This window comes from Alligator mississippiensis, chromosome 1 (genome assembly GCF_030867095.1).
Source record: "Alligator mississippiensis isolate rAllMis1 chromosome 1, rAllMis1, whole genome shotgun sequence".
Lineage (NCBI taxonomy): Eukaryota > Metazoa > Chordata > Crocodylia > Alligatoridae > Alligator > Alligator mississippiensis.
The window spans coordinates 231448360-231474887 of NC_081824.1; the positions used below are offsets into that span (position 1 = coordinate 231448360).

Consider the following 26528-nt stretch of genomic DNA (forward strand, 5'->3'; position numbering starts at 1 on the left):
GGCTGTTTTGCTTGAAATGGGTTCTGTTCACCCTTCTTCCATTTGCCACCTGTGCAGCTGCGTGGACACATTGTCCCTTTCTCTGTACATGCCAGATGGGAGGGAAGGGCATTTGGGTGCTCAGGTTGGCTGACTTCTCCCTACTCTAGTATTTGCTGTGTGGTAATGAGAGGCCATGGCTGTATTTGCAGAGTGCCTTTCAAGCTGACTGTTGCAATCCTCCTCCTCTGGATGAATGTCCTGTTGTTCCTGGTGCCTGGCATTCCTGCCCCTTGGTGCCTTTCTTTGTTCCTTGCTGGCTGCTTGTCATCTCAAACCTAGTACCTCCATTTGTGAGGGCATGTGCTGGGGACCAAATCCTTGTCATTTCAAGTTCTAGTTCAAGCCCTCGTCTGGGGCCTTTGCATTTAGAGATGTATAACTTTTGGTGTTTTGTTTTCTCTGTGTGCCTCCTCCACTTCTCCCAACAGAGCTTCAAGCCAAGCTACTTTCCTCTGAAATGGAGACAAAAAGCAAATCCGAGGAGCTTGACGGTCTGAAAACAAAGCTGCTGGAGGCCAGTGCTGAGAACATGCAGCTCACAGAGAGGATCAAATCCATTGAAGCCCTCCTGGAAGCAGGCCAGACAAGGGAGACAGAAAAAGATAAAGGCTTGCAGGTCACATGCTCTTGACATGGGAGTAGGGGTTGTCCATCTCATAGGAACCCTCTGTACTTCAGTTGCACTTTGGGGGGGACTGTTAGTATATGGTAGCTAAAAAAAGCCTTTTTTTTTTTTTTTAAACTTTCAGGAAGCTAATCAAGCAGAAGTGAGCCAGCTGCAGCTAAGGTAAGGCTGGTGGGTGCACCAGTAGCACTGTTTTCTTTCTGCGTGCTAAAAAACAATTGAAACATTAAAAAAGGAAAGAGTTGAAATGCCTTTTTCCTTGGCTTTCCTGGCTGCTGTTAACGTGTTGACGCTCTTGAGGCAAGGACAGCCTGCACACTATCATTAAAGGGCAAAATAAAATTGTTAAGTAGGCGTGCGCTTAGTGACCCCATAGTAAACCCAGACTAGAAGTGTTAATTGACTTCAGAATGGATTAACTGTTATTTCAGGCTAGCACTGAAGTGACATTTTTATTGCAAGTGCACGTGAAAGCATGAATACAGAAGACCCAGAGTTCCTCTGGAATGGGCAGTGGATGTCTGTCGATTGATTTTTTGCATAGCTGCAGGATATGGGAGTAGAGGTGGATGTTTGTGTCTAAGCTTGTGACAATTCAGTTAGCTTTTGGTAGCCAAACAAAGCAGTTTAAAGACTAGACATACAATGCTAATTTTGGCAATGATACAACTATAAACAAAAAATGGACTTGCTCTGTATTTCCCTACAAAAGTATAACTTCCTAGAACCCAGTATAGGCTTCTCCTGGGGAAATATCTGATAAAACTAAGCTGGTTTGGATGGCGTGTCCACCTTTTCTGTCCTGTAGTTGGAGCTGTTCACTCAGTGGAAACAGGTCGTCGCTTAGTGACAAGATGCTGTAATAGCATCTGCTGTACCAGCTACCCCAAAGAGCTGGTAGAGTGTCTGCTCTGCTGGTAGTGTTAACATGCATCTGGTCCCGTAGTAATTTAAGAGTCTTAAAAACATTAGAATAGACTGCAGACTTTTTTGTGGAGATGGAAGGGGGAAACCCTATATTCAGGGACCTGATTGTATGATTTCCAAGCCAGTTTTTTGAAAGAATGTGGGGTATGTGCAAATCCTGTCAAGGTCTCGGGCTAGGGTTACTTGTTGGAAGCGTTGTGGCAACTGGGATGTTAAACCACTGCATGTGCCTGGTCTGCACCGGAAGCTGTTGGATTTGTTTTGGATTAAGGGGTCTTCCAGGACTTCCACCTCTTTGGAGAGAACATGGTACAAGTCCTTTAAATTGGAGTCAGCTTGAAGCCTAGGCAAAGCCCTATGAGATTTGTACAGAGCAGCTGAAAAACAACAGTATTTTAAATGCTAAGTGTTAACCCCTGCTTAAGTCAGCAGGAGTCTCTGGGAATACAGTACCTCTGAAAAATGTTTCAGTGCATAAATATAATCAGAGTGAGTTCTTTGGCCCCATATTCTTCAAACTTCCTCAAATGCCTCAGTTCTCGAGAGCCAAGTTGAGCTTCCACACGGGGTGGGGGGACCTCTGGCAGGGAATTTCTGCTGTTTTGGGAATTGAAGGGAGGCCACACTCCAGAAACAAAAATGGAGACAGCCACAATCTCTAGTGGTGAAAAGTTTGGGTCTTAATTTTTTCCTGAAGTTGCTCTCAATAATTTTAGCCCAGATAAATGTCAGGTAGAGAGTTGGGCTGGACCTAAGCCCATGCTAACCTCAAGGTGTTCTATAGAATTCATGCAGTTTAAAACCTGTATTTTGACTGTGTGGGTTTCCTATTGACCATTTTCTGTTTGGATTGTACACTTCTATCTGTACAAGAAAAACTTGGTACTCCCTAAATGCAGTAAGCCAGTGATCTCCCAAAGGGTATTTCATGAAAAATGGGTGGGATCAGGCCCTTGCTCCACCACTTCTACATGGCAGGATTGGTCCACAGATGGGATTTGGCCCACAGACTGGTGAATGAAGTATGCCACAAGTTTTAATCCAGAAAATGTACCCCAAGTATCAAAAGTTTAGGAAACGCTGCAATAAGCCAACAAATTGCATTCAGTGAATGCATTGGCGTGCTATCCAGTAATGAGGATAACCTTCCTGCAGTTTCATTTGGGGAAAGAGCTTTGCTACTTCCATTTATTTCACTTAGGTGGCTTGAGTGTATTGTTGCTAATGCAATGTGACTGAACTTCCCTTGGGATCCACAGTAGATGCATCTATTCTGCAAGCGGATTTGGGTGGAATAGATCATGATCGTGTCTAGAAGAACAACAGAAGGGCGTGTCTCTCTCTGTTTAATTCTCTCCCATCTATCTTTCATTTCAGACTCCAGGAGAAATCTGACCAAGTCGCCTTGTTAGAAAAGGAAGCCATGGAACTAAAAGAGATAGCTGAGCAGCAGAAAACAAAAAACAATGTGAGTCTTGGTAAACCTGGCTCCTTCCTCTGTCACTGAAGTAACTCTAAATGTATTGGAGGTATTGCTTTTCGAATCCCCTCTTCTAGTTTTAGTACAAATAAAGCTTTGGATTTTAGGAACCTGCTTGGTCTATTTAACCCTACCCATGGGCAGTCTCTAGCCTCAAACAAAACTTTGCAGTGTAGTGAGGGATGTGAGAACTTTATTGCTAGGCACTGAGCTCCTGTTAGGGCATAGGGCCAGCAACCTGGTGTCCTTGTTACCAGGTGACTCGCTACATGTGATCTTGTTAGATGGGGGACTGTCAGAAAGAGCAATGGAGGGACTTTTTGAAGCCATTTGGTACTGTACTCCTCTGGCTGGCTGGGGTGGAGAAGTACTCCAGCTAGCTCAACTGAATGTCTTCTCCATCCTATTGAAGGGCTGGAATGCTAGGGACACAGGTTGGTGTCTCATGCAGGAGAGGTTCACTCGCTACTGCTCTGAAATAGGCCTTCTGAAGGCCTGCTTCTGTGTATTCCCTTCCTCTACCCTTGCTGACAAAAGACTGACCTGATGCATTCACCAGCCAGGTGCCCTCTTCAAATATACTTCTTATATTGGGCAACAGGGCTGTGAGTTGGCTTAATGGCTTGTTAGGAGGCCTGGTAGGCTGCGTTTCAGTAAGAATTTCAAAAGCAAGGCTCCTGCCTGGGTGCATCAGACTACTGCAATAACTTGATTAATTAGCGGAGAACTAGAGTATAGGGATACCCTCCTACCCCATCCTAGATCTTCAGATACATGCAGAACAGGAGTTCTGAGCAACTGTTTTTGCTTGATAAGAAGTCTCTTCAGAGCCACATCATGGTCTTAAACAATTATAGAGCTGAGTAAGCTTTTATGGGGATCTTATGTGGTCTTTGTGGCTCACTGTTCTGTATCTGTCGTCTCAACAGGACCTTCGTGAGAAGAACTGGAAAGCAATGGAAGCATTGGCTACAGCTGAGAAAGCATGTGAAGAAAAGGTGCTTGCTGCTGCCAAAGCAAAAGTGAGTCTTGGTTTTTTTGTTAGCAACAAGGGCTAATCAGCTGCAGGATTGGGGTCTGCCTTTGTCTTGGAGAACAATTTTTGCAGTGTCTCTGACTGTACAGATTCTAGGTAACCTTTGCTTTTCTGAAACGTGCTGACCTCTTTGAGCCCTTTCAGTAAACTTTGCTGTAATGGTTTACTTTTGCCTGCTTCTGTGACCCACTCATTGGAACAGCTCTTTCTTCATATGAGGAACAAACAATGCAAAGAAGCAACGTTGGATGTGACCTTATGTTTTTTATAATTTAACTACCTGAAGGCTGGTGTTAATATCCTTTACAGATCTTGATGTATCCCTGGTGATAGCAGGGTTATTTATTGGTATATCTTGCAAATGCTTTTTTCAGAGCTGGAAGTAAGAGGATGCCAACAACCCTCTTATTTCTGTGCTTTGGGCTCTGATTGGGAAGATCTTGTGGAATGAGCGCACAGAAGCTTCCCAGAATGGTAGTCCGATTCTTTCTTTTTAATGGTGTGCCAGAGTTGAAACAGTCTAGTTGTTCAAATCCCCTCTGTCCCTTTTGAAGGTGGAAGTGTGAACCCCCAAGGTGAAGGCCTGCCCCAAGTTGGCTTTTTTGGACCTCAGTGAACTCTAAGCTGAGTATCTGGCCCTAAGCAGGCTGCCAGGGAGGTGCTGTCTCGGCAACTTTAGTTCATGAAATTCTCTGTCTCCTTCCAGGAAGAGTCAGAGCAGCAGCTTGGTGCAGTTCAGGCTCTCACACAGCAGACACTGCTTTCTGCTTTCCCAGAGGTCACAGTCTCCTCACAGCAGGTAGGCGATGATGTTCTCGTACAACTTAAAGGTTCTTGTTGGAATCTATGGGCAGCATTGTGGCCAGATGCTGTAATTTTATCTCTGCTTTGTTAAACCTTAGACTTACAATGAGTGGCTGCGAGAGTTTAAGGAGAAGACTCTGGAAATGCTGAAACAGCAGATGGCAAAGACAGAATCAGTTGTGAGTAAGCTCAGAAATGCCAGGCAGCCATGCTAGGAACCCCTTGATGTCCTGTGGGTAACTGGGGGAAGGATGAGTAGCTACTGGAAAAGCTCAAATGGGGAACCCCCCATAGTGGTAGCATGTGGATGTGTGGGGGAGGGCGTTGGAGGGGAACCCTGGAAAAGTTCTAAGTTTTGGGTGTTTTTTTAATCTTGTTTCCTTCCAGGATTCAGCACTTAAATTACAAGAAGCAGAAGAAGCTCAGAGCACTTTACAAGTACAATGTGAACAATACAGAACCACTCTTGCTGAGACGGTAGGCTAGGTCCATGGTGCTACTTCTTCCTCCCCTCCCCCAATGCTCCGATTTGAAAAGGCTGCTAAGGAGGCAAGATGAACTTCATGCCACCTTCAAGATGCTGTACACTGCTTGTCTAGCATCTTTGCAGCACACTGTCTGAAGCTGCTGCACAGAGTACTTGCAAACGTTGGTGCCTTTTATTCTGCTTTCAGACAGCGCCTGCTTATAGGTGCTAAAAGGCAGCTTATAGAAATAAGCTAGAAATGCCTTTGGAAATGCTGCTGTGCTGTTAATACATCATCATCAGTTTCTTAATTTCTTGTAAGAATGTCCCTCCTTTCCCTGCTTTAAACAGCCTGCCCTGTAGAAGTCTCTTTTGCTTCTTAAAGTCAAGTGAGCTCATTGATGTCAGTAAGAAATAGCTGAGCCCATAACTAATTGCCTGAGCCTCCCTGAGAGCTGTTATGCGGAAAAGCTCGCACTGCCCCTGTCAAGCCTTCTCTTCTCAGCAGCCTTTCCTCCTTCACACTCCCTCTCCTCTCTGGGCAGGAAGGAATGCTCCAAGCCCTACAGAAGAGTGTGGAAAAGGAGGAGCAGGTGTGGAAAGCAAAACTAACAGTGTCTGAAGAGGAACTTCAAAAGGTATGTTCTGAAGACTCTCTTGTATAGCTGACCATGGCAACCTGGCTCAGTGTAGCTAGATAGATTGGGTTACTGGTGTATCTACCTTGTAAACTGAGCAAGTGATCATCTTCGTGATCCCATCTGGTTTTTGCCTGAAATACAGGGGGTGGGAAAGGGGAGACAGTAACAGTGACTCTTTGGCCTGTGAAAGACTCCTCAAAGCTGGAGTCTCCTGAAGTAGCTGAACTGTGTAGGGCACAGAGGATTCCTAGAATGAAGAAAGCTCATGATCATGCTGTCCTCAGTATCGACAGCTCTATTTCAGGGAAGCTCACACCCACATCACCCCACCTGTCCCAGCTGGGTGAACATTGCGAGTTCCTAATTGCAGGGTATAAGAAGTTTTGTCTCTGGCTTAGTTCTCTTTGGCCCTCCCACCCATGTTGGTGGAGAACCTCTTCCTCTGCTCATTCCTGGGTTTTGTTTAATGGGGAGTCTTCCATCATGCTCTCACAACTCCCGTTTCTGGAGTTGGTGAAAGCGTATTGTTATTTACCCTCCAACATTTGGATTGGAGCATGGTTTTTAAGGAGCTGCCTTCCTGATCCCAGAATTTACACAGTGGTTTGGAGTCTAGAAGGCCTGGAATCCTTCCTTCCTTTTGTTTGAAGATTGAAGCTGAATGAACTGGCTAGGTCAAACCAGATGGTGCACACCCCTCTTAGCTAGGCTGGCTTTTTCCCCCTGCTGTTGTGTTTTGTTTTTTTTTTAACACCATCTTCAGAAGAGACTGGCTCTCCTGAAGTCTGGCTGGATGTTGGTGTTGGAGCATATGCTGGTATACTCCAGAGGAGCTGACATCCAAACCACATGCTCTGTGTGCAGTCCTCTCCAGCTGTTGGCCTTGCTGCAGATGCAGGCTCCGCTTGTCTGGTATTAGCTGCTGCCTGCTGAAGAATAGCTGGAGATGGAAAGTGAACAAACTCTTGTGGCTTAGTTGGCATTCGTGAGAACTGGGCTGGGTGGCCTTAACTTGGACAGTTAATTTTTTCCTTGATCTAAATAATATACACTCCAGTAGTTAGTCACTGGAAAGTGACCTACATGCAGCACTGCGGGGGGGGGGGTCTGTGTGCATTATCTGGGTAGTGTCTTTACTTTTATTCCAGTGATAAGCAGTATAGGTGCCCTGGGCTCTTCTCTAAATTCCCAGCTCTGTGAACTCTTCCACCAAAGTTTGAGGAGAACTAGCCGCATCCATCAAGTAGTGGTGGCTTATGAAACTGAGATCCTGCTAGCCACATTGTGTTCTGTTATGCCTCTGCATGTAATGAAGATAGATGCAGCTGAGCATCCTATGCCATGGCTGCTGTTTTAGAGCTGGTCAAACAAATGTTCCTCCCAATGGAAAGTCAGAGGTCTCCCTGAGCCTAGCAGCCCTCAAGGCCAGCATAGTTAAGGCACAGCTGTGTTTATAGACATTAGTGTGTGGGAGAGTGATACAGCACCATCTGATGTGGCTGCCTTTTGACTCCCCAGCTTGAGTGACACACTACCCACTTACAGCTGGGTGGACCAGCTGCCTCTTGTGCTAGTCAAGAGCAGGGCTTGAATTCATGGCTGCAGCATGATGTGTGTATTAACAGCTTTGTCACTGCACTCCTTCAGCCCCACAAAAGAAAATTGAATTTCACTTTTTCAGGAGTTCCTCTTTTAGGGTTTTTTTTTTTCCTAGTGAGAAGTCTAGGATTTTTGAAAAATCAAACTCTTTTGGGCTTTAGATATTTTGGTGGGATTCAAACCACAACTGTGTTTTGTTCAATTGGTTACTCTCAGCTGAGAACTGCTGACTTTACTGGAGACTCATTTCTTAGAATTCATAGGTTTAATAGACTTTAAGGCTGGAAGGGACCCCACAAGATCATCAGGTCCAGCCCCCCGCCCAAAGGGCAGGAAGTCTGCTGGAGTCAAATGATCCTAGCAAGAGAGGCATCCAAACATGCCTTAAAGGTGTCCAGAGTAGGTGCTTGCATCACTCCTGGGGGGAGTCTGTTCTAGACTTTGAGAACTTGTATGGTAAGACGTTTTTCCTTATGTCCAGTCTAAAATGGTCTTCCCAGAGTTTGTGACCGTTAGACCTTGTCTTCCCTTGGGGTGCCCTGGTGAAGAGAGGGGTGGAACCCTGCTTGTCTCAGATTCCTGGCTGGGTTTTGGCTTCTCCAATTAAACAGCCTCATGGACTGGGGTCCTTTTGCCTAGGCACTGTAAGAACAACAAAAAGACAGTCCTTGTAACTGACAGCTACTGATACTTCCTTTCTTTCTAATTCTTTCTCTTTTGGGTGGCAGTCCCGAGTCCAAGTGCAATCTCTGGAAGAGGCTGTGGAGAAGCTGAGAGTAGAGCTACAGAACACAGACCAGGTATGGACATCTTGCTGTAGCCTGAAGGAAAGGACTTGTGAGCTTTGACTGGCATCATCTTATGCTGTGCACTCTGGTCTGTCTTTCCCTGTGTGGCAAGAGTGGTGTGTATTGCCTGGTGTGGCAATTTGCTAAGAGCGGTGTGTTTTGCAGGGAGACTGGATTATAACTTTCCCTGGAGTAGGTTGGAAGATCTACTCCTGGCTTTCAGAGCACTTTTTTTTTTTTTTTTTAGCATCATCTTTAGATATGCAAACACCTGAACTACTGTATCTTGAATAATGAAGTCCTTATGCCTTTATTTATTTGTTTATTTGCTTCAATCAGGTAAAGGAATATACTTCTCTTCTGGAAGCACAACTCAAAAATCACTTGGAAACTGCCAATTCAGAACGCCAGAACTACACAAAGGAAGTTGAAATAGTAAGTGGTGATTAACTCTTTCTGGGAAAGCAAGGGACTGTAAATACAAATTCTTGACTAATTTTAAGTAGTCTCTACTCCTCAGGGCAGTGCCACAAATTTTAAAGGCAAGCATGTCACAAATTAAAGTACCACACATTCCCAGAGTACGACTCCAATCCTCTCTCCTTGCCCTATCTGCTGCTCTGCTTTTTGCTCCCTGCATGATCTGCTGTTCTTACTGCATTCTGCCCTATCTGCCACTGTTTTGCCTGCCCCCTCCTTGATCTGTGCATGCCATACAGAGGCTGCCAGTGCCTCTTGTAGCACCTGTGCTGCAGGCTGACCACCCCTGGTCCCAGTATCTCAAGACAGGCAAGGAGGAGAGGGGTAGAGAATGGCATGAGGAGGTTTTCTTGGAAGCATTTTGGGTGGGGCGGGGTGCAGGTGAACCCTTCTTAGACTGAATTTGAGTATGAGAAGGTGCTGAACCAACAGGAGTTTTGAAAACAGCAGGTGGGAGGAGGGGGAGAGACCAGCACAGTTGTAAATCAACAGATGCTCTCTGTAGATGCTACTCGCTTCCTACTGTGGCTTTTTTTTCTCTTCCTACAGTTGAGGCAACTCTTATCAGAATCCCAGGATCAGCTGGAGGCAGCAAAAACAGAAGCTCAGAAACAAAGCAAGGAGTTGGCACTGGTAATGGTTAACTTTTTTTTTTCTTTTAATGCCCACTTCAAGAGCTAGTCTCTACTAACATAGTTCTGTGTGAGAGAACTAGAATTGATAGAGTTCTCTTGCCCACCTCCCCTGACGTGGTGGCAGATCATGCTGGTACAAAGATCTTTTACCTCAATTAAAAGGGTTGGGGGCATAAGGATTGAACTGCACATGCCTGCACTGTGAAAACAGGGCCCAATATAAAAGCTGTCTAATGTTGGGAGGGGCAGGCTGGGAAGTCCATGTGTCTGAATAACCACATCTTATGCGCCCATGGTGCTGATGAATCTCCTTCTATAAAGACCCTTACAAACCTCTGCTTAAATCAACATAAGGTCTTCTCAAGAGCTGCTTTGGACTGAAATGCCCTTTGCATGATCTGGCAGCCTCTAGGTGGGGTGGGGAGGCAGAACGACAGGAGAGGGTGGCGTGAAATCCTTGTGCCACAAATCCTCTTCTGCCCAGCTTCAGGCCTTTGTAACAAAGTTGGATTCCTCAGTGCTTCAGCCATACCAGATTTTTTTTTGAAGGTGGAAACCTGATTTGGAGCTAAGGACCAACTTTAAATGTTTTCTTTGAAAAATGATTCGGCTTCTTAAATTTGCTTTTACCCTTGCCATGGAGGTAACTGTTATGGATGGAGAGACAGAGCTGAACAGACTTGCTGGTCTGTAAGGACACCCAGCCAGCACTTCAGCTGTACTGCGGTGTCTTCAGAATGGCAATAGCAGGTTGTCCTTTGAAGCAACTTGGGTCAAGTGGCACATCACTTGAATGGATTTGAGGTTCAACATCTGGATTAAGTAATTGCAACAAATTGATTCTATGTACATTACTCACTCACACTTGACTTTATAAAGAACCTTATGGTTACATGTTGGAAAAATGGCAATTGTACTTTTTTTTTTTTTTTTTAAGTCACTGGGGACTGTTAGCAGATTTAAACTAAGTTTAGCTAATAGCCCTTCCTGGCATTAAAAAAAAAAAAAAAAGTGACAAGGTTATACTGGCCTTTCTTAGCTTGAGGGCTTGACTGCAACCTTAATAGTCTTCTTGCATGTGTACCAATATGCTCCTTTTTTGATCTGTCCCTGTCTTCAGACCTAAGAGGAGGATGCCTAGTGAATCTGGAATCCATAGGCTATGAAAAAAGCCAGCAACTTGTGACACAAGATTTTCTTCAGTATGGAAATTGGTGATAGGGTACCTTTGAAATGCTTGACCTTCTAGGAACCCAGTCCCTCAGTATAAGGGGAAATGGCCAAGGGGGAATATTTTTGTGAAGGAGCCAGCAGTAGTGTCAGTCCCAGACTTTCAGAAATCATGAATTTGACTTAAATTATGATCTTGAATGGACACTAACTACTTATTAGCCTTCTGATGTTGAGAGCTTTTTGAGGGAACACCTTTCAAAGTCCCCCTCTCCCAAGTAGGACTGGAGATTTTGCCTTTTTTTAAAAAGAGGGGCTCATAGGAGAAATTGGGAAGCCCTTTAAGGTTAATGAAGTGGGAGACTGGACTCAATTGTCCAAAGGGCCTTTCCAGTGCAGTGTGCATAGGAACACTGAAATGGTCCCATAAATGCATGGTTGCAGATCCTGGGGCTTTAGGGAAGACTAAATGGCAAAAGTCTGGCTAACAGTGATTTGACAACCCAGATTTACCTCTTTATAAATGGACAGAAGCAGGGCAAATCTAAATCATTAGATCTCCCTGAGTGAGATGCCATTTGCGGCCTAGCTGGTTACTCTTTGGAATGCTGAAATCCCACCATGCATTTGAAGCGCAATCATCTGGCTCATTAAGCAAACTGGTGCAGATCTATACCATTTAGGGAACTTGCCTCTGGGAAGCAATTAGATTAATCTAATTAACTTCAGAAGCAATTGTGAATATTGAGCAGGTGTGTTTTTCCTCAAACAATTTTCTCCATCTCTTTTCCCCCCCCCCCCCCAGCTTGTGCAGACCAGGACACTTGCTGAAGAACAGTTTATAGTGCAAACCTTAAGGTTCAGTACCCATGTGTCCATAAATTGCAATGCTCTATGAATGAATTGTGAATTGCTGATCAAGCAGAAGCTTAACTTGCTGGTTGGGGTGACCTTGTCCTTCAGAACGGAAGCAAGGACACATTGAATTTTTGTTTTGCCTTCAAGTGTAGGTGTCCTTCAGACCCAGTGTGCATGCACCTTGACAGCTGCTGCAGGTAACTGAGCCACACTTGCTGGTCCTTGTTTCAGGTCAGGCAGCAGTTGAGTGAAATGAAGAACCATGTGCAGGATGGAGAAGTAGTTGGGTTACAGGCTGACCAAAACGAGCACAAGCCTCTCGAGGTTAGGGCGGTGAGATCCCTGTGTATCCCAAGATGCTGATTAACCATTACACCTGTCCCGTCTCCCCATCTGTTCCTGCATGATAACAGCACGTGGCTTCACTGATGGCTGTTGTGAATGTATTGAATGAAGTGGTGGGAGGAGTGTCGTGGTGTTCTTGTTGAGGTGATTAACTTTGTGAATGGCGTAACAGGAGAGGAAGAAGTGATGTTACCCTGGGCCAGCTCAAAATGTTAGAGACTATCTAAAAACCTCCAGCTCTCAGATAAGGGTGGTGGCCTTACAGTACAGGGGCTCTGCTTTTGCCAGGCTACCCAGATGCAGCAAAACAGATGCAGCTCTCTGTCACAAGGGCTGAATAGACAGCAGAGAGGGAAGGCAGTACCACTCTTTATGTGAGTTAGGGCAGAGAGGAAAGGTATTTGTGTCCCCTCTTGTTGGTCTAAAATGGGGAGGGTGGAGAAGGAAACTGGAGTCATGGCTTTGCTCTGGAGAGAGGATTATTTTTTGGGAGGAGGGCTGCTATCAGCAAACTTTTCCACCCCCAGTGGCTTTAGGGCTTCAGGGACTGGAAATCAAGCGGGCAGAGAGTGCTGAGGGGGGAGGTGCACTCAGCCCCTTACTAGGAGGACTCATTACTCACCCATACCCTTCTGTCTTTGGCTGGATGTTACTGGTTGCTTCAGTTTTTATTGTCTTACCCCCTTCCCTCATGTGAGACCCCAAAGGGTGGGGGCTTCCTCGGTTTGAGGCTAGAGCTCACAGAGGAGAAAGGATATCCATATGCTCATTTAACCAGAGTTGGGTTAGGTCCAGTAGGTGAGACTGTCACCACTAATACCTCTTCTGTAGCTTACTGACACCACTATCTGTGTTGCCTGCTCCTTAGGCCCTAACCCTCTTCACTGTGGAGCCTTCCCCAAGGTGCTGTTTTATTGTCTGTGTGTTGGGAGAGCTGCCAGCTAAATCTGTATGTCCCAGTCTGATCTGACTGCTCCAGCCCAAATTTAATGGGGGCTCTGTAGGTAGAGCCAGTGTCCAGTCTCCCACCAGGAGTTGGCATGGTCTGGAGATGGAAAACTACTAGCTGTACACTTCCTTTAGCTGAATCTTGGCCTTTGCCAAAAGGGGAAGCTTTGAGGGAAGTGGGACCTGGCAGCTGGCTCTCAGGGCTTTGGGGAAAGCTCTGGGTTTTGTCTCTCTCTTCTAGCTTTCAAGTTAAATCCCTGCAGTTGATTGATGTTCCTGATTTAAGGACTTTTTCCTTCTTTTCTTTTTTTTTTTTTCTTTTGTAGTTGAAAACTCAACTGGAGCAAACAGAAGCAAACTTGGATAGTGAGCAAGTGCTGAGGCAGAAGCTAGCACTGGAGCTGGAAGAAGTAAGTCTCCATCCCTGAGAGAGAGGAGGGGTGACTGCTGTTGGCCAAAAACAGATCTTGCACCTAGAGAAGAGAGAAAAACAGATCTTGCACCTAGAGAGCCCGGCATTTGTCCTGCCGGGCTCTCACTCACATATGCGAGAGCCCGGCAGGACAAATTATGCTGAGGGGAAACCAGCACGGGTTCGTGGCAGGCAGATCATGCCTGACCAATCTAGTCTCTTTTTATGACCAGGTTATGAAACGCCTGGACACAGGAGGAGGGGTGGTTGTTGTATACTTAGACTTCAGGAAGGCCTTTGATATGGTATCCCACCCCATACTGGTGAACAAGTTAAGAGGCTGTGACTTGGATGACTACACAGTCCAGTGGGTGGCGAATTGGCTGGAGGGTCGCACCCAGAGAGTCGTGGTAGATGGGTCGGTTTCGACCTGGAAGGGTGTGGGCAGTGGGGTCCCTCAGGGCTCAGTCCTTGGACCGATACTCTTTAATGTCTTCATCAGCGACTTGGACGAGGGAGTGAAGTGTACTCTGTCCAAGTTTGCAGATGACACAAAGCTATGGGGAGAAGTGGACACACCAGAGGGCAGGGAACAGCTGCAAGCAGACCTGGACAGGTTAGACAAGTGGGCAGAAAACAACAGAATGCAGTTCAACAAGGAGAAATGCAAAGTGCTGCAGCTAGGGAGGAAAAATATCTGGCACACCTACAGCCTAGGGAATGACCTGCTGGGTGGCACGGAAGTGGAAAGGGATCTTGGAGTCCTAGTGGACTCTGAGATGAACACAAGTCGGCAGTGTGATGAAGCCATCAGAAAAGCCAATAGCACTTTATCATGCATCAGCAGATGCATGACGAATAAGTCCAAGGAGGTGATACTTCCCCTCCATCGGGCGCTGGTCAGACCGCAGTTGGAGTACTGCGTGCAATTCTGGGCGCCACACTTCAAGAGGGATGCGGATAACCTGGAGAGGGTCCAGAGAAGGGCCACTCGTATGGTTAAGGGCCTGCAGACCAAGCCCTATGAGGAGAGACTAGAGAACCCGGACCTTTTCAGCCTCCGCAAGGGAAGGTTGAGAGGCAACCTTGTGGCTGCCTATAAGTTCATCACGGGGGCACAGAAGGGAATTGGTGAGTATTTATTCACCAAGGCGCCCCCGGGGGTTACAAGAAACAATGGCCACAAGCTAGCAGAGAGCAGATTTAGATTGGACATTAGGAAGAACTTCACAGTTCGAGTGGCCAAGGTCTGGAACGGGCTCCCAAGGGAGGTGTGGTGCTCTCCCCTACCCTGGGGGGTCTTCAGGAGGAGGTTAGATAACCATCTAGCTGGGGTCATCTAGACCCAGCACTCTTTCCTGCCTATGCAGGGGGTCGGACTTGATGATCTATTGAGGTCCCTTCCGACCCTAACATGTATGAATCTATGAAGCAGGTCTGTGCGCAACCTGGTGGCAGAAATGAAGCTCGGACATGAGACCTTACATAATCCCTCATACAGCAGGGTTCTGTGTCCTTTCCCCACGGAATCTCTTGTTGCCTCCATATGAAGGTGATCAGACTAAGGGGTTATGATCTAATCCGATAGTTATTTAGTCTAAAACACAAAGCAAAAAGGCCCATAACCTTTTAACCCTTCTGACAATGCCAAAGAACCAATGGGATAGTAATAAAGGTAGCGAAAATGGTTTGTCAAATCTAATGCTTTGCTCTGAAGCTTGTTTCCGCGCATCAAGTAATTTTCTTTTAGGGTTACAATGATGGAGAGTATAATATGAATATGCCACTTCCTAAAATATTTGTCATCTTCCTGTTGGCAAAATATTTAAGTATCTAAAGCTGCAGTAACAAACCAAGTTGTATTTGCCTACAGGCAAATATCTACCCCCAGGTCCTCTTTCACAGCCATTTGGGAATTGTCCTGTATTTTTCCCCTGAGTAGTGACTTAATGAGACTTTTTTTGAGGACCCAAGCTAAGGTGTTTATTAATGGCTAGATGCTTGACACTGATAGATGAGGTCCCTTCATAAGGTGTCCATTTGGGCCCCTAAAACACCTACTTGCCTCAAATGTAGATATGCATTACCTACTCTGTATGCCATCAGCCAGGGTTCCCTTCTTTAGCAGTTTTTCTCACTCTGTTATATTCCATGCTCTTTCCCTTCCCTACTAAAGAAGCCATGAAGACTCCTTCTTTTTTCTCTCTGTATTTGATGTGCAGGAAATTACTCACAGTCAGGAAATGTTGGCTGTCACGTTTGGAATTCCTTTATTTTTTCTCCCCCGCGTGCTTCCCCCCTCCCCCCCCCCCCCAGAAAAAAAGAAACACAAACAAAAACTGCTTTCCAAATAGCTTTCAAATAAGCTTTTTATCTTGAGCCTGAATAATGGGATATGAGTCTATTGTATTGAGGGAAAGGAGGACTGGCTGTCTCTGGAGAGAGAGCTTTCCTTTATCACCACCCCATGAAGAGCAGGAAGAGAAGGGGCAGGACTGAGCTAGCCCTGTGAGCAGGTGCTGGCTACCCCAAGTTTTTGTTTAAATATAAGCAGTTTCTGAAATTCCTGCTTTCCAACATGGCCACCATGGAATGGGGTGAGACTTGGTGCTCTTTGACCCCCTCTTCTACCCCCAAACACACAACCAGCACTGATGCCTGATACTTAAGATGGATGTCTGTTTTTTTGGAGCATAAACCCATAGGCAAAATCCAACGTCAAGGCCTAGCCACAGCAGCTGGTTTCTAGGAGCAGTCTGCCATAGAATCAGAAAATTCAGGTAAAAAGGGACCTCTGAAGGTCATCTGGTTTAACCCCCTGCTCAAAGCAGGACAATCCTGAACTAGATCATCTTACCTAAGGCTGTGTCTAGCTGAGTCTTTAAAAAACCTCCAAGAATAGAGATTTCACCACCTCTCTGGGTGACCTGCTCCAGTGCTTCACCACCCAGCTAGTGAGGGTTTTTCCTAATATCCAACCTAAACTTCCCTTGCTGCAGCTTGAGACCATTGCTCCTTGTTCTGTCATCTGCCACCACTGAGAACAGTCTAGTTCCATCTTCTTTGGACCCACCCTGCAGGTAGTTGAAGGCTTTGATCAATTCCCCCCTCAGCCTTCTCTTCGGCAGACTAAATAAGCCCAGTTCTCTCAGCCTTGCCTCAGAAGTGTGCGCGCGCGTGTGTGTGTGTGTGTGTGTCTACACATGCACTTTAATGTGCATTAAAGTGTCACAAAAGTGCTTTAGCTAATGTGCATTAACATAGGCTAATGTGCCTTTTTCTAGTACCTCACAGTGGAGGTACTAAATTTTAATGCACACTAGTAAAAGTGCACAGATGAACGTGTAGGTGAGCCCCAGCACTCTAACCATTTTTGTTGCCCTCTGCTGGACTCTCCAACTTCCTTCTGTTGGGGGGTGGGAACTACACAGTACTCTAGATGTGGCCTTACCCAGTTTTCCATTTGTGGGGGGGAAGGGGAATGCAGAGTACACTGGTGGTCAGGAAGAGTTTCTAACGCTCATACTGAGATCGGGGAGCTCATGTTCAACAGTCATCTGATGGTCATATACCTGCTATAGCATAGTACAGCTGTCCATAGATGACAGAACTGGAAATAGCTACAGCCCTCAGGCCTAGGCTTCACAGCAGCTAACCTTTCCTGGGCAGAGCCATTTATAGCCTACTTTTTTTATACTTTTCCAAGATCACTACCTAGGCCATTCTAGCATCTCCCAGTCAGCTGGGTAAGGCGTAACCTGTGCAATTCTCACCTTCTAGGCTCAGAAAGCGGTATGCTGTTTGCAAGTTGAACTTGAGAAGCTGAGGTCTTCTGAAAATGTGGCATCCTCTGGGATGGAAGAGGCACAGCAGCTCAAGGTAATGCTGTGCAAATGACACCTGTGAGCCAAGAAAGGCAAATGACTTGTCACAACCAGGCAGGGCCTAGTTCTGGTCTGTCTGGCTGCAGAAGCAGCATGCCTGTACCTCAGCTGATCAGGAGAACATAAGACCTGTCACTTACTGGGTCAGACTGTTGGTCCATCTTTCTCAGTATCCTGTGTCTTACAGTGGCAGAGAGTGGGTGCTACAAGGGAGAGTGAACTGGGTATGACCAGGGTTTTATCCACTGTTCCTCTTGCTTGCAGCCTCCAGCATTTAAGCTCTCAGAAATTCTGATCCAGAGGCTATATTCCTGACTCCTATACCCAATGGCTACTGATGCACCTTTAGATCCAAGAATGTGTCCAATCCTTTTTTTAATCTGGCTAGACTGTCAGCTTCCCCAACACCTGGTGGCAATGAGTTCCACATTGTAATTACACACAGTGTGGAAAAAAACTTTTTTATTTAAAACTTAGTACCTACTAGTTCCATTTTGTAACCCCTAGTTCTTTTATCATGAAATAGTAAATCCTTACTTACTTACTTTCATTTCACCATTTAGTATTTTGTAAACCCATATGTTTCGAAGCATGCTCCAAGATGGACTTGAGATGTGGCCCTAGTGCTAGGTGCCATGGGGCAGGGGGTAGGTCTGGGGTTGGATGAAGCCTGATCAAGGCCACTGTAAATAGGGTTCCTGGGGCATCCCAGTACATAGAGGGTGTCATTTTTATTTTGTTCTTTGCTTCTGCAGCAGCCCAGAATGCAAGTGGTATAAAGCAGTGACACCTCCCACTCCCTCCTGCCCCCTGCCCATGTCGGACCTAACACACAGCATGGCAAGCTGGTGCCAGGGGGCCTGTGTTTTAAGGTCTAGCTAGCTAATCAGGAGCTGGGTACAGAACATGGTGTAGTCAAGCTCACTGCTCTTGCTGCACTGGCCCTGGATGAGGATTTTCTCTCTCATGTTGTACTGTACTGACAGCCTGCTAACCCCCAATTAAGGGCTGTCCTTAAATTTCTGCTCATCCTCAGCTAGGATATGGCCCATAACTCATAAGGTGGCACAGGAGTTAAACAAGGGTGGGGAGGAATTAAGCCTGATACTGCTTCTGCCTTCTGGCCTGACATGGGTGAAAGGGAGAGCTCCACACCTTTGAAATGGACATCCAGGATGTCCTTCTTATGCTGCCTAGTCAGCCTTGCAAGAAAAGGAATGGACCCCACCCTCCCCCCTTCACCCCCACTTGCTGCTCTGACTTGGCATCTAGTGGTGAGACATGGAGTGCAGACACATGACACTTATTCCAGATTTAATTTTTCCCTAGACTTTACTCTTCAGTAACTTACTGCAGAGTAAGGAGCAGCCATGCAACCAATTCTCTCAAGGTGGCTGCCTGCAACAAGTGCTATCAGCATAACATGGACAGGGCAGCATGACTTGGGGCAGTGGAGGGGTATGGTGGAAAAATAACAGCTGCTGCCACGGCCACGTAGTCATGCCAGAAGTACAGCAGCAGCCAGAAGTTTTTGCTGTCCCCATTCGTCCCGCTGCCCTGAGCACCCTGCCACCTTGTTAAGTCTGTAGGTCCTATTACCATGCCTAGCCACTAGGTGGAATGTGAACCAGTCTGCACTGAACAAACAGCTACTTGGGTGAGCTCAACCAAGAGACCAGGCACCTGATTAGCAAACTTCTCATTACAGAGCAAAATCTAGTTACATATAACGTATGTGTCCCCACCCTAGATCACCATTGATGTTTGCTGCCAAAGCAGGTCTCCATGTTGTATCCTTATTCAGAGGCTTAGGAGAGCCCTTTTCAGAAGGGAGTTGGGGAAGACCTGGCATCTGGGAGAGGTGTGGGGGGCGCAGCCTCTCATGCTGATCTTATGAACGCTGGTGCACCCTCAAAAAGGATTGGGGTCCAATTGGTAGATGATAATTTGGGATGATGGCTTTTCTTCATCTACTGTGTGTAGGAAAGGCTTGAAAAAGAAAAGAAATTAACAAAGGACTTGGGACGAGCTGCGACCAAGCTCCAAGAGCTGTTGAAGATTACCCAGGAACAGTTGGGGAAGGAAAGAGAAACGGTGAAGAAATTGAAAGAGCAGCTTCAGGAAACGGTACTTCCTTGTCTGTGTCAAAACTGTGTTTGCGGTGGTAGTCTAAAAACATGAAAGAAGGCTGGAAGAATGGGGTCCACTCTAGTTTAGAGAAGAAAAAAATGGTGGAGGACTTGGTAGGTCCTCAAGCCTACAAAGGGTAATTTATAAAGAGGGGAGGAACTACTATTCTGGCCCAAAGGGAACAGGACAAGAAGGAATGGGCTTAAATTGTTGCAAGGGAGATTTAGGCTGACTATTAAAACTCTGAGGTGGTTCAGCACTGGAATGGATTCCCTATAGAGGTAGTAGAATCTCCATTCCTGGAAGTTTAAGTGCAGATCGAACAAATTTTTGACTGATATGGATTAAATGGGTACAGTCCTGCCTTGAGCAGGGTGTTGAACTAGATGACCTCCTGAGGTCCCTTTCAGCCTTACTTGTTCTATGCTTCTGTGCCCCTCTTTCCTGAGGTGAGGGTTGATTGGAGGCAGCATGTACACTTGTAGTCCTTTGGGGGAGGCTGCCCCTGAAATGAACAAACTGGACAAAGGGTGGGGGTTCTGTCCTCCATTTTGTATAATACGTAACAAAGGCTTGGAGATGGAAATAACCTTGCTCATGGTCATGTGGGAGGATTTGTAGCAGACCTAGGTCTCCTGAGCCCAGTCCTGGGCTATAACCAGTACCTTTGAAGTTTACTCTTCAACAGGCTGATACAGATGCTGGGCAAGGGATGAGGTAATGTATTGTGCATATGCATGCATACACACAGATGGGAACTCCTACAAGAGTACACCATATATTAGCTAAGCTTATCTTGGCCATCTCTTTTGTAGAGTTGGGGAGGGGAATAGATTCTTTTTCCTCCTCAATTTTGTCTAGAATTACAGCTTTATTTGAAAAGCCATGCTGAGGGCAGGATCTGACCAGAAGAGTGTTGGCTTAACACCTGAGTTAGAGGTTCTTGAAGCTAGGTGCTGCAAAAAGTCTCTTTCTGATGTAATTATTCAACAAAACTTTTGTTGCTTCAATTGTGTGTGTGTGTGTGTCTTGGCCTGTCTACACATGCACTTTTTAATGTGCATTAGCCTATGTTAATATGCATTAGTGTCACAAACTGTACTTTTAGCTAATGTGCATTAACATAGGCCAGTGTGCCTTTTTTTTTTTTTTTAGTACTTCACAATGGAGGTACTAAATTTTTTAATGGGTATTGGCAAAAGCGTATTAATGAACTTGTAGATGTGCCTATGTGTGAATCACAGTGCAATAACCTATCTTTTTTTTACTGCTTACTTTCTTGCCCCGTCCCCTGCAGGGAGAAGATAATGATGGTTCAAAAGAAGGCACTTCTGTCTGATCAGGTGGAGATCAAGAACTTGCTATTCAACTTACCAAAATGCCTTACACATTCCTAAAATATACGCTCAATTTACTGTAGCTAAAGATACAAGCCATTAGTGACCCAAAAACCTCCTAGTCCCGAAACATAAACAGAGAATCCAAGTAAACCCTACAGACATGCATTTGTAAAGGAATCTTCATACTGTTTTGTACAACGGTTCCCTTGGCCGAGCTCCGACTGCATCAGGAAGCCAGTCCCAAGCCTTACCTTCTGTAGCAACGGAATCCATGAATGTGTGAAAAGAGAAGATTGTTTGTACATCAATCGGTGCAATTTCTTATCCTCGCTTTTGGGAGTGAGAGGAAGTCCGAAATTAAGGCCCGCACCCTCAGTGTGAGGAACACCTCTGCTGGGGGAGATGGCTGTTCAGTAACTGTCCTTTATGAATTTCTGGGTGTTAATGCAATTAAACAGATGTTGTAGCTGACTGAGGGTTGACTTGGTCCTTCATTTGCTGTAGCTGGCTGATGTTTTGGAATATGTGAAGAGCTGCGACATCTGTCACAGATGTAACCCTTCCCAGCCCACAGGATGGGGAGGAAGAGAAGCAGCCCCTCTTGGTTGGGACAGGAGCAGAAGGCACAACAGCACAAAGTGCCCAGCTCTCTTGTGGGAGGTGGTGTGAGATCTTTGTCTTGAAGTCTTCTGTATGAGAGGCTCTGATAACTCCTTCCACAAAAGTCCACCCTGGATGTAATCAGTGAAACCATTACAAACTGCTTCCCTGTATCCAGCAGTCATTGCCTTACTGTTTTCATGGCCCCAAAATCTTCCTGTGCACGAGGCGCTGGTAGGGCTGTGTCCTTTATGACAGGGTACCAGGTGATGTAGGCATAGTTTAGAGATGATCCTGCCTTGAGTGGAGGTTGGACTAGTTCCCTCCCAATCCTACTTTTCTAGGATTCTAGGGCATTTTTACATGTGCAAGTGCCACAGCGCCGGGTGCTTTGAAACCTCTCTGAAAAGCAGCCGGCATTGCAAAGCTTGCAGTTGTATAAGTGGCGAAATGCGTGTCAATGCTGAGAAAATGGCAGCGGCGCACTTTGAACTAAAACACCTCAAAGTGCTTTAGTTCAAAAGTGCAACGCCACCATTTTCTGCACGCTGACGTGCATTTCACCACTTACACGACTGCACGTGGCGCAGCACAGTGTGCATCAGCTCGCGTGCGGACCAGACTTGATTAACTGCTGGGAAGTGGTGGATCTGTGGCACATCACCGTACAAAACAGAATGTGTATAAATGTCCCTAGAGCCTGGAGCTCTGCAGGAGGAAGAGAGATGCATCCTAGACAGGTGTGGGGTTTTTTAGCTTGGTACAGCCCTGGGTTTGCTTTAAAGTAGTCTGGTGAGCTTTTTGTGGAAGGGGGTAAAGTATGTCATTTCTCCCCTCACCTCCAGTACTAGCTATTTTGACCTGTGGTCCACTGACCCCTGGGGGTCTGAAGACTGTATAAGGTGCCTGTGAAAGATGACTGATCAATCGAAATATTTTTTAGGAGTTTGCAAATTAAAGGTTGAAAACCACTGGTTTAAATCCTCTAACCATGAGCCCAAAGCTGAATATAACCTGGGGCTGGAAAAGATCTCATCTTGCTAGGACTCACTACCTTGAGTTACGTTGGAACTGGTGGCAAAACTGTATAGGCTGCAGTAGTAAATGTGGGGTAAGACTAGTCTTCCACGATTAGGAGGGGATGGGGGAGAATTTCTAAGTCTTTGCTTAGAGAAGCTCACCTTCCCTTTATGCCACGTGTCCTGAAGAGAACACATGGGTGTTTTTAAGTCCTGAAACTTAATTGGACTCTAGGCTGGGCGCTGAAGACTTGCATGTTGGCATCTAATTTAGTGGGTAGTGTCCTAGTGAAAATTGAGAATAGCCTGGCATCTACATGTGCACCCCCATATATGTGCAAGTGATCAGCAGGCAGCTAGGAGCCCTGCAATATGAAGTGCAGGGGCAGTTTCAGAGCTGGTTTGGCTCTATGCTGCTCTTGCTTTTTTGGCAGTGAGCATGCCAGGCAGCAGGGGGCGCAGGATGCTCATCTGAGCCCAGCGCTGCAGTGATCCCTCTGGCGCTGTTGTAGAACCATGCCCTGCAGGGAAAGGGAGAGAAGCTGGCTGCTCTGCCCTGCAGACAGCTGTATTGTTTAGGAGTGGGGTGGAGGGCCTGCTGCCTGTGGGCTCATGCAAGCACAGAGAATTCAGATTTTGTTTTCATTGAGGGGAAATCCAGCTCTGTCTGCTGTCTTTGCAGTGCCATAGCTGTCCTTGCAGGCTGGCTTGTAGCACAGCAAGAGGCATCTGTTCTGCACTAATCTCTGTTAGGTGGGAGGGTGTGGATTTCCTATGGCTCTGGGGGTCCAGCATGCTTTTTCTGTCCAAAGAGACAGGGCTGCTGTCTAGATGCAGTGCCAGGACCTGTTTGTCTTGGTGGCATCCCATTTCTCTTGGCGACACGGTTAATATGTCTGTTGTTGAGGGAGTGCCTTCATATTTTTTTTTATTTTTTTTGAGCCTGAAGCTTAACCAGGCAACAAGGAGGATTGAGAGAACTCAATTTCAGGGGTGTAAGCAGGGGGAATGGAATGGCTCCTGTACACTTAGGGACTTACATATCAAAATGGTGGTTAGATATCTAATAGAACAAGATCTGGCTGATGGGGCCTACGTGGTGGGATGCCCCTATGGGGAGGGGGGTGGGGCTAGGTGGGGTGTGTCTGGACCTTCAGGAAGTATCCTGGCCCACCTGCTTGCTCTATGCAGCTGCTAGGGCTAGCAGTAGGTTGGCTCCTGCAACTGGCCAGCTGCCTGGATGATGGGTTCCTACTGAATGACTCTTGTGACTGTCTCAGCTATATGTGTATACCCAGCCTCAAACCAAGCTTGTTAGGCAGTGTGTGCAAGGCAGCTGGCATGTGATGTTTCTTTCTGGACTGAGGCAGAAACAGCTTTTACATGATGTCAGCTTTCCACCTAGCAGTTCCCAAACTCTAATTCCTTTAATCTGCTGGGGTTGGGGCTTCCGATAGATTTCCACAGCACAGAGCAGTCCATCGCTCCCAAGGTAGCAGTGTTCCCTAGCTGCTGGAGTCGGCTGTTTGACAGTCTTGGGAGCAGAGCCACTCTGCCAAGGCAACAGCACCCACAACTTGCCTAGGAAAAGGCAGATGAGATGCACCGAGTGCTTCTACAGTATAGAACTGACCGCAAGACAAGTGGCACCTGGCCCAGGCCAAGCCCTTTGCCCTGAGAGGTGTGCTGTGCGGGGGGGATGAGGGGCAGCTTTGGGAGTCTTAGGGCCAGCTGGGATCATTTGTTCACCTGGTTGAACGCAGGCCAGAGTGCTTCATCCAGCAGCTCCTGTAATGAGCCTGGTAATGTGTCTGACAAGCATCTTTTGTATCCTCCAGGTTTGAGCTGACCAGATGAAATCCTTCACTACTTCCCCTTGGTATCTTCTTCCAAGGTGTGAGCCCTCTTTCTTTGTGTAAAACTACACCTCGTATTACTAATTTTGATTTTTTGTCTGATACCTATTGGAACTGGACACACGGCTCTGTTAGCATTTGGAGCCCTTCAGCACCTGTATCCCCTCCCCAGGAAGTTGCTTAGACGCATGTAATGCACTCGTCTCTCCGTCATGCTAACAGCACTTATCTCCTTCAGTCTCCCTTGAATGCATTTCCCGTCCCCCCCCCCAACAGTGTTGTTCCTTTCTACCCTTTCTCTGTTTTTTCCACATCTTTAAAACACAATGACCAAAACTGGGTGCTGTACTTCAGTGTTAGTCCCACAGGGATCACAGCAGTGTAAATATCTTCCCCGTGCTGTGCTACTTATACATCTAAAGGTTGCCACTGCATCATCCTGGGAGCTTTTGTGACTTGTCCACTCTGATCCCCAAATCTGTCCCAATATATGCTTCCCATGTTCTGTAGGCAAGACATACATTTTTTTTTTTTTTGTCTCCAGCTATCAAACTTTGTCTTTGGCTCTATTTTAAAATTAAATTTTGCTTTTAAACAGGCCCAGCCAACTAATTTGGACCTCTCTGAGACTGCCCTGTCCTTATTCTTATTTATCACGCTCTACTAGTTTTTTTGTTTGGTTGGGGGGTTTTTTGTCTTCCACAAGGTGTGATTTTTTTTTTTTTTTTTCTCCTGTGTGCTTGCATATCATTAATAAAAACATGGAGTAGCACTAGGCTAGTATTGATCTACATAAATTCAGAAAAAATGTCTTCCATAATCTCTTCCCCCAGCGCCCCTAAATAATGATTCCCCAGCAAGAAGAGATGCTTGAAGTCTGTCATCCAGTCACTTTTTAATCCTTTTAATGTGTACTTGCATGCTACTCAGTACTCATTCATTTAATGAAAATGTTTGTTTGGAACCAAGTCCAAATGGCAGACAGATGTCTGTTTTTATAGATATGGTTACTTTTTTATCAAAAAAGCCAAGACTGAAATCGGGTGTTGGACAAAGTCTAATTCCCATAGTACCCTGTTCTGGCACTGTATTTTTCTAGAGCAAGAAAGTGTACACATGAAGGGCAGGGGCCTCTGGATCCAAAACACCCTGAACTGGTGTACCTCCCTGTGCTCCCTGCTACCCCCTGCAAGCCTACTATAGTGACCTGGGGCCAGTAGCATAACTAGGTGAGGGTAATGGGGGCACCAGTAATATGGGGAGAGAGAGACTGCATGGCAAATGGGACTAGTGGAATGGTGCTTCTCCCCCCACCTTGGGATCCTCTGCCTGAGCTGGCATACCTGTACCTGATAGCACATTTGGGGCAGGGGGGAAGCAAATGGGGAACCAGGGAGCCCATGCCACGGGGCTGCTGCTACCAGAGCCCGAGTGACTGAGTACATGGGGGCCCAAGGACTCCTCGGGTAGAAGGTTGTCATCTGAAATGTGTAAAACTTACCACGTGTCCATCATCTTACTCTCCTAGACACTCACTTTTATTTTTGTTGGGGGGGAGAGGGAGAGGGTAATGTTGCTAGGGCTGCCTTCAGTTTGCAGAGTGCCCAGGCAAGTAAGACCTTCCTCATCTGCTGCTTTTGGTGCTTGTAAGCTCACTGTGCCGTGCCTGGGGCAAGGCAGCGAACAGGGTAAGGGCACTGTGCTATTCTTCCATTGATGTGGGGGAGGAGAAAGGACAGGCCCTGGAGCAATGGGCTCCTACATGTTCAGATAGTGCCAGTGGATGCATGTCACTGAAGAAGCAGTGCTCCCTCTTTTATTTGTCCCATCTCTGGAAAAAGTAGTGCCCAATACAACCCACCAGCACCGCTGCCTTCTGCGTGCATGGATTAAAGAGCAAGCAAAGGGAGAGGGGCCAACATGGGCAGGGGCTGTTCTGTCAAGAGAACACCCGCAGGCTTAGCTTGGTCCAGGAACCCTGCTGGGGCTACAGCTGGGCACAGTTAGGACTCACTAGTTATTACCTGATGACTAACCATGAGCTATGTGGATGTAAACTGTTTCCAGCCAATCGTGTCCCTTCCTGGCTCCAGGCATGATACCAAGTTTCAGCTTGAGAGGAGCAGGGCCTCTCGGCTCTCATCTGAAGTTGAAAACCTGCCCCCACCCACCTCCATTAGCTTCTTTCTCTTTCAGCAAAGGAGGAATGTGGGGCTGGAAAGGGCTTGGTATGTTTTCCTTGGCAGCTGCCACATGGCGAGCTTTGCATTCATTGGCATATGGTGTATCCTGCGTGGGGGATTTTCTTTCCTTCCGAGAGGATTCGGCAATGGGGGCCAAGAGCAGCCAGCAATTTGTAATTGGGTCTGAGTCCTGCATCCCAGCAAAGGGGACCAGGCCTCCAATGTTTTGACTGGGCAGAAAGCCAGGCGTTGGCCTCCCC

The 26528-nt window shown here is 46.5% G+C and overlaps 1 protein-coding gene across 4 annotated transcripts in view; it reads left to right on the forward strand.

Annotated features, from left to right (window-relative positions):
- The window catches only part of RRBP1 (ribosome binding protein 1), a 62743-nt gene extending 41662 nt beyond the window's left edge, over positions 1–21081 (forward strand). For 3 of the 4 annotated variants that reach the window (XM_019491043.2, XM_014593788.3, XM_006260918.4), the window contains 16 exons: positions 471–658; positions 792–829; positions 2972–3062; positions 4004–4096; positions 4817–4909; positions 5013–5093; positions 5302–5391; positions 5926–6018; positions 8349–8420; positions 8748–8843; positions 9438–9521; positions 11783–11875; positions 13171–13254; positions 17037–17135; positions 19124–19267; positions 20568–21081. In XM_019491043.2, coding sequence (XP_019346588.1) covers positions 471–658; positions 792–829; positions 2972–3062; positions 4004–4096; positions 4817–4909; positions 5013–5093; positions 5302–5391; positions 5926–6018; positions 8349–8420; positions 8748–8843; positions 9438–9521; positions 11783–11875; positions 13171–13254; positions 17037–17135; positions 19124–19267; positions 20568–20609 — 1481 coding nt within the window. In that variant the 3' untranslated portion in view covers positions 20610–21081. The remainder of the gene's footprint in view (positions 1–470; positions 659–791; positions 830–2971; positions 3063–4003; positions 4097–4816; positions 4910–5012; positions 5094–5301; positions 5392–5925; positions 6019–8348; positions 8421–8747; positions 8844–9437; positions 9522–11782; positions 11876–13170; positions 13255–17036; positions 17136–19123; positions 19268–20567) is intronic. The other variant, XM_014593789.3, reaches the window with a different exon arrangement.
- Positions 21082–26528: the final 5447 nt, after the last annotated feature.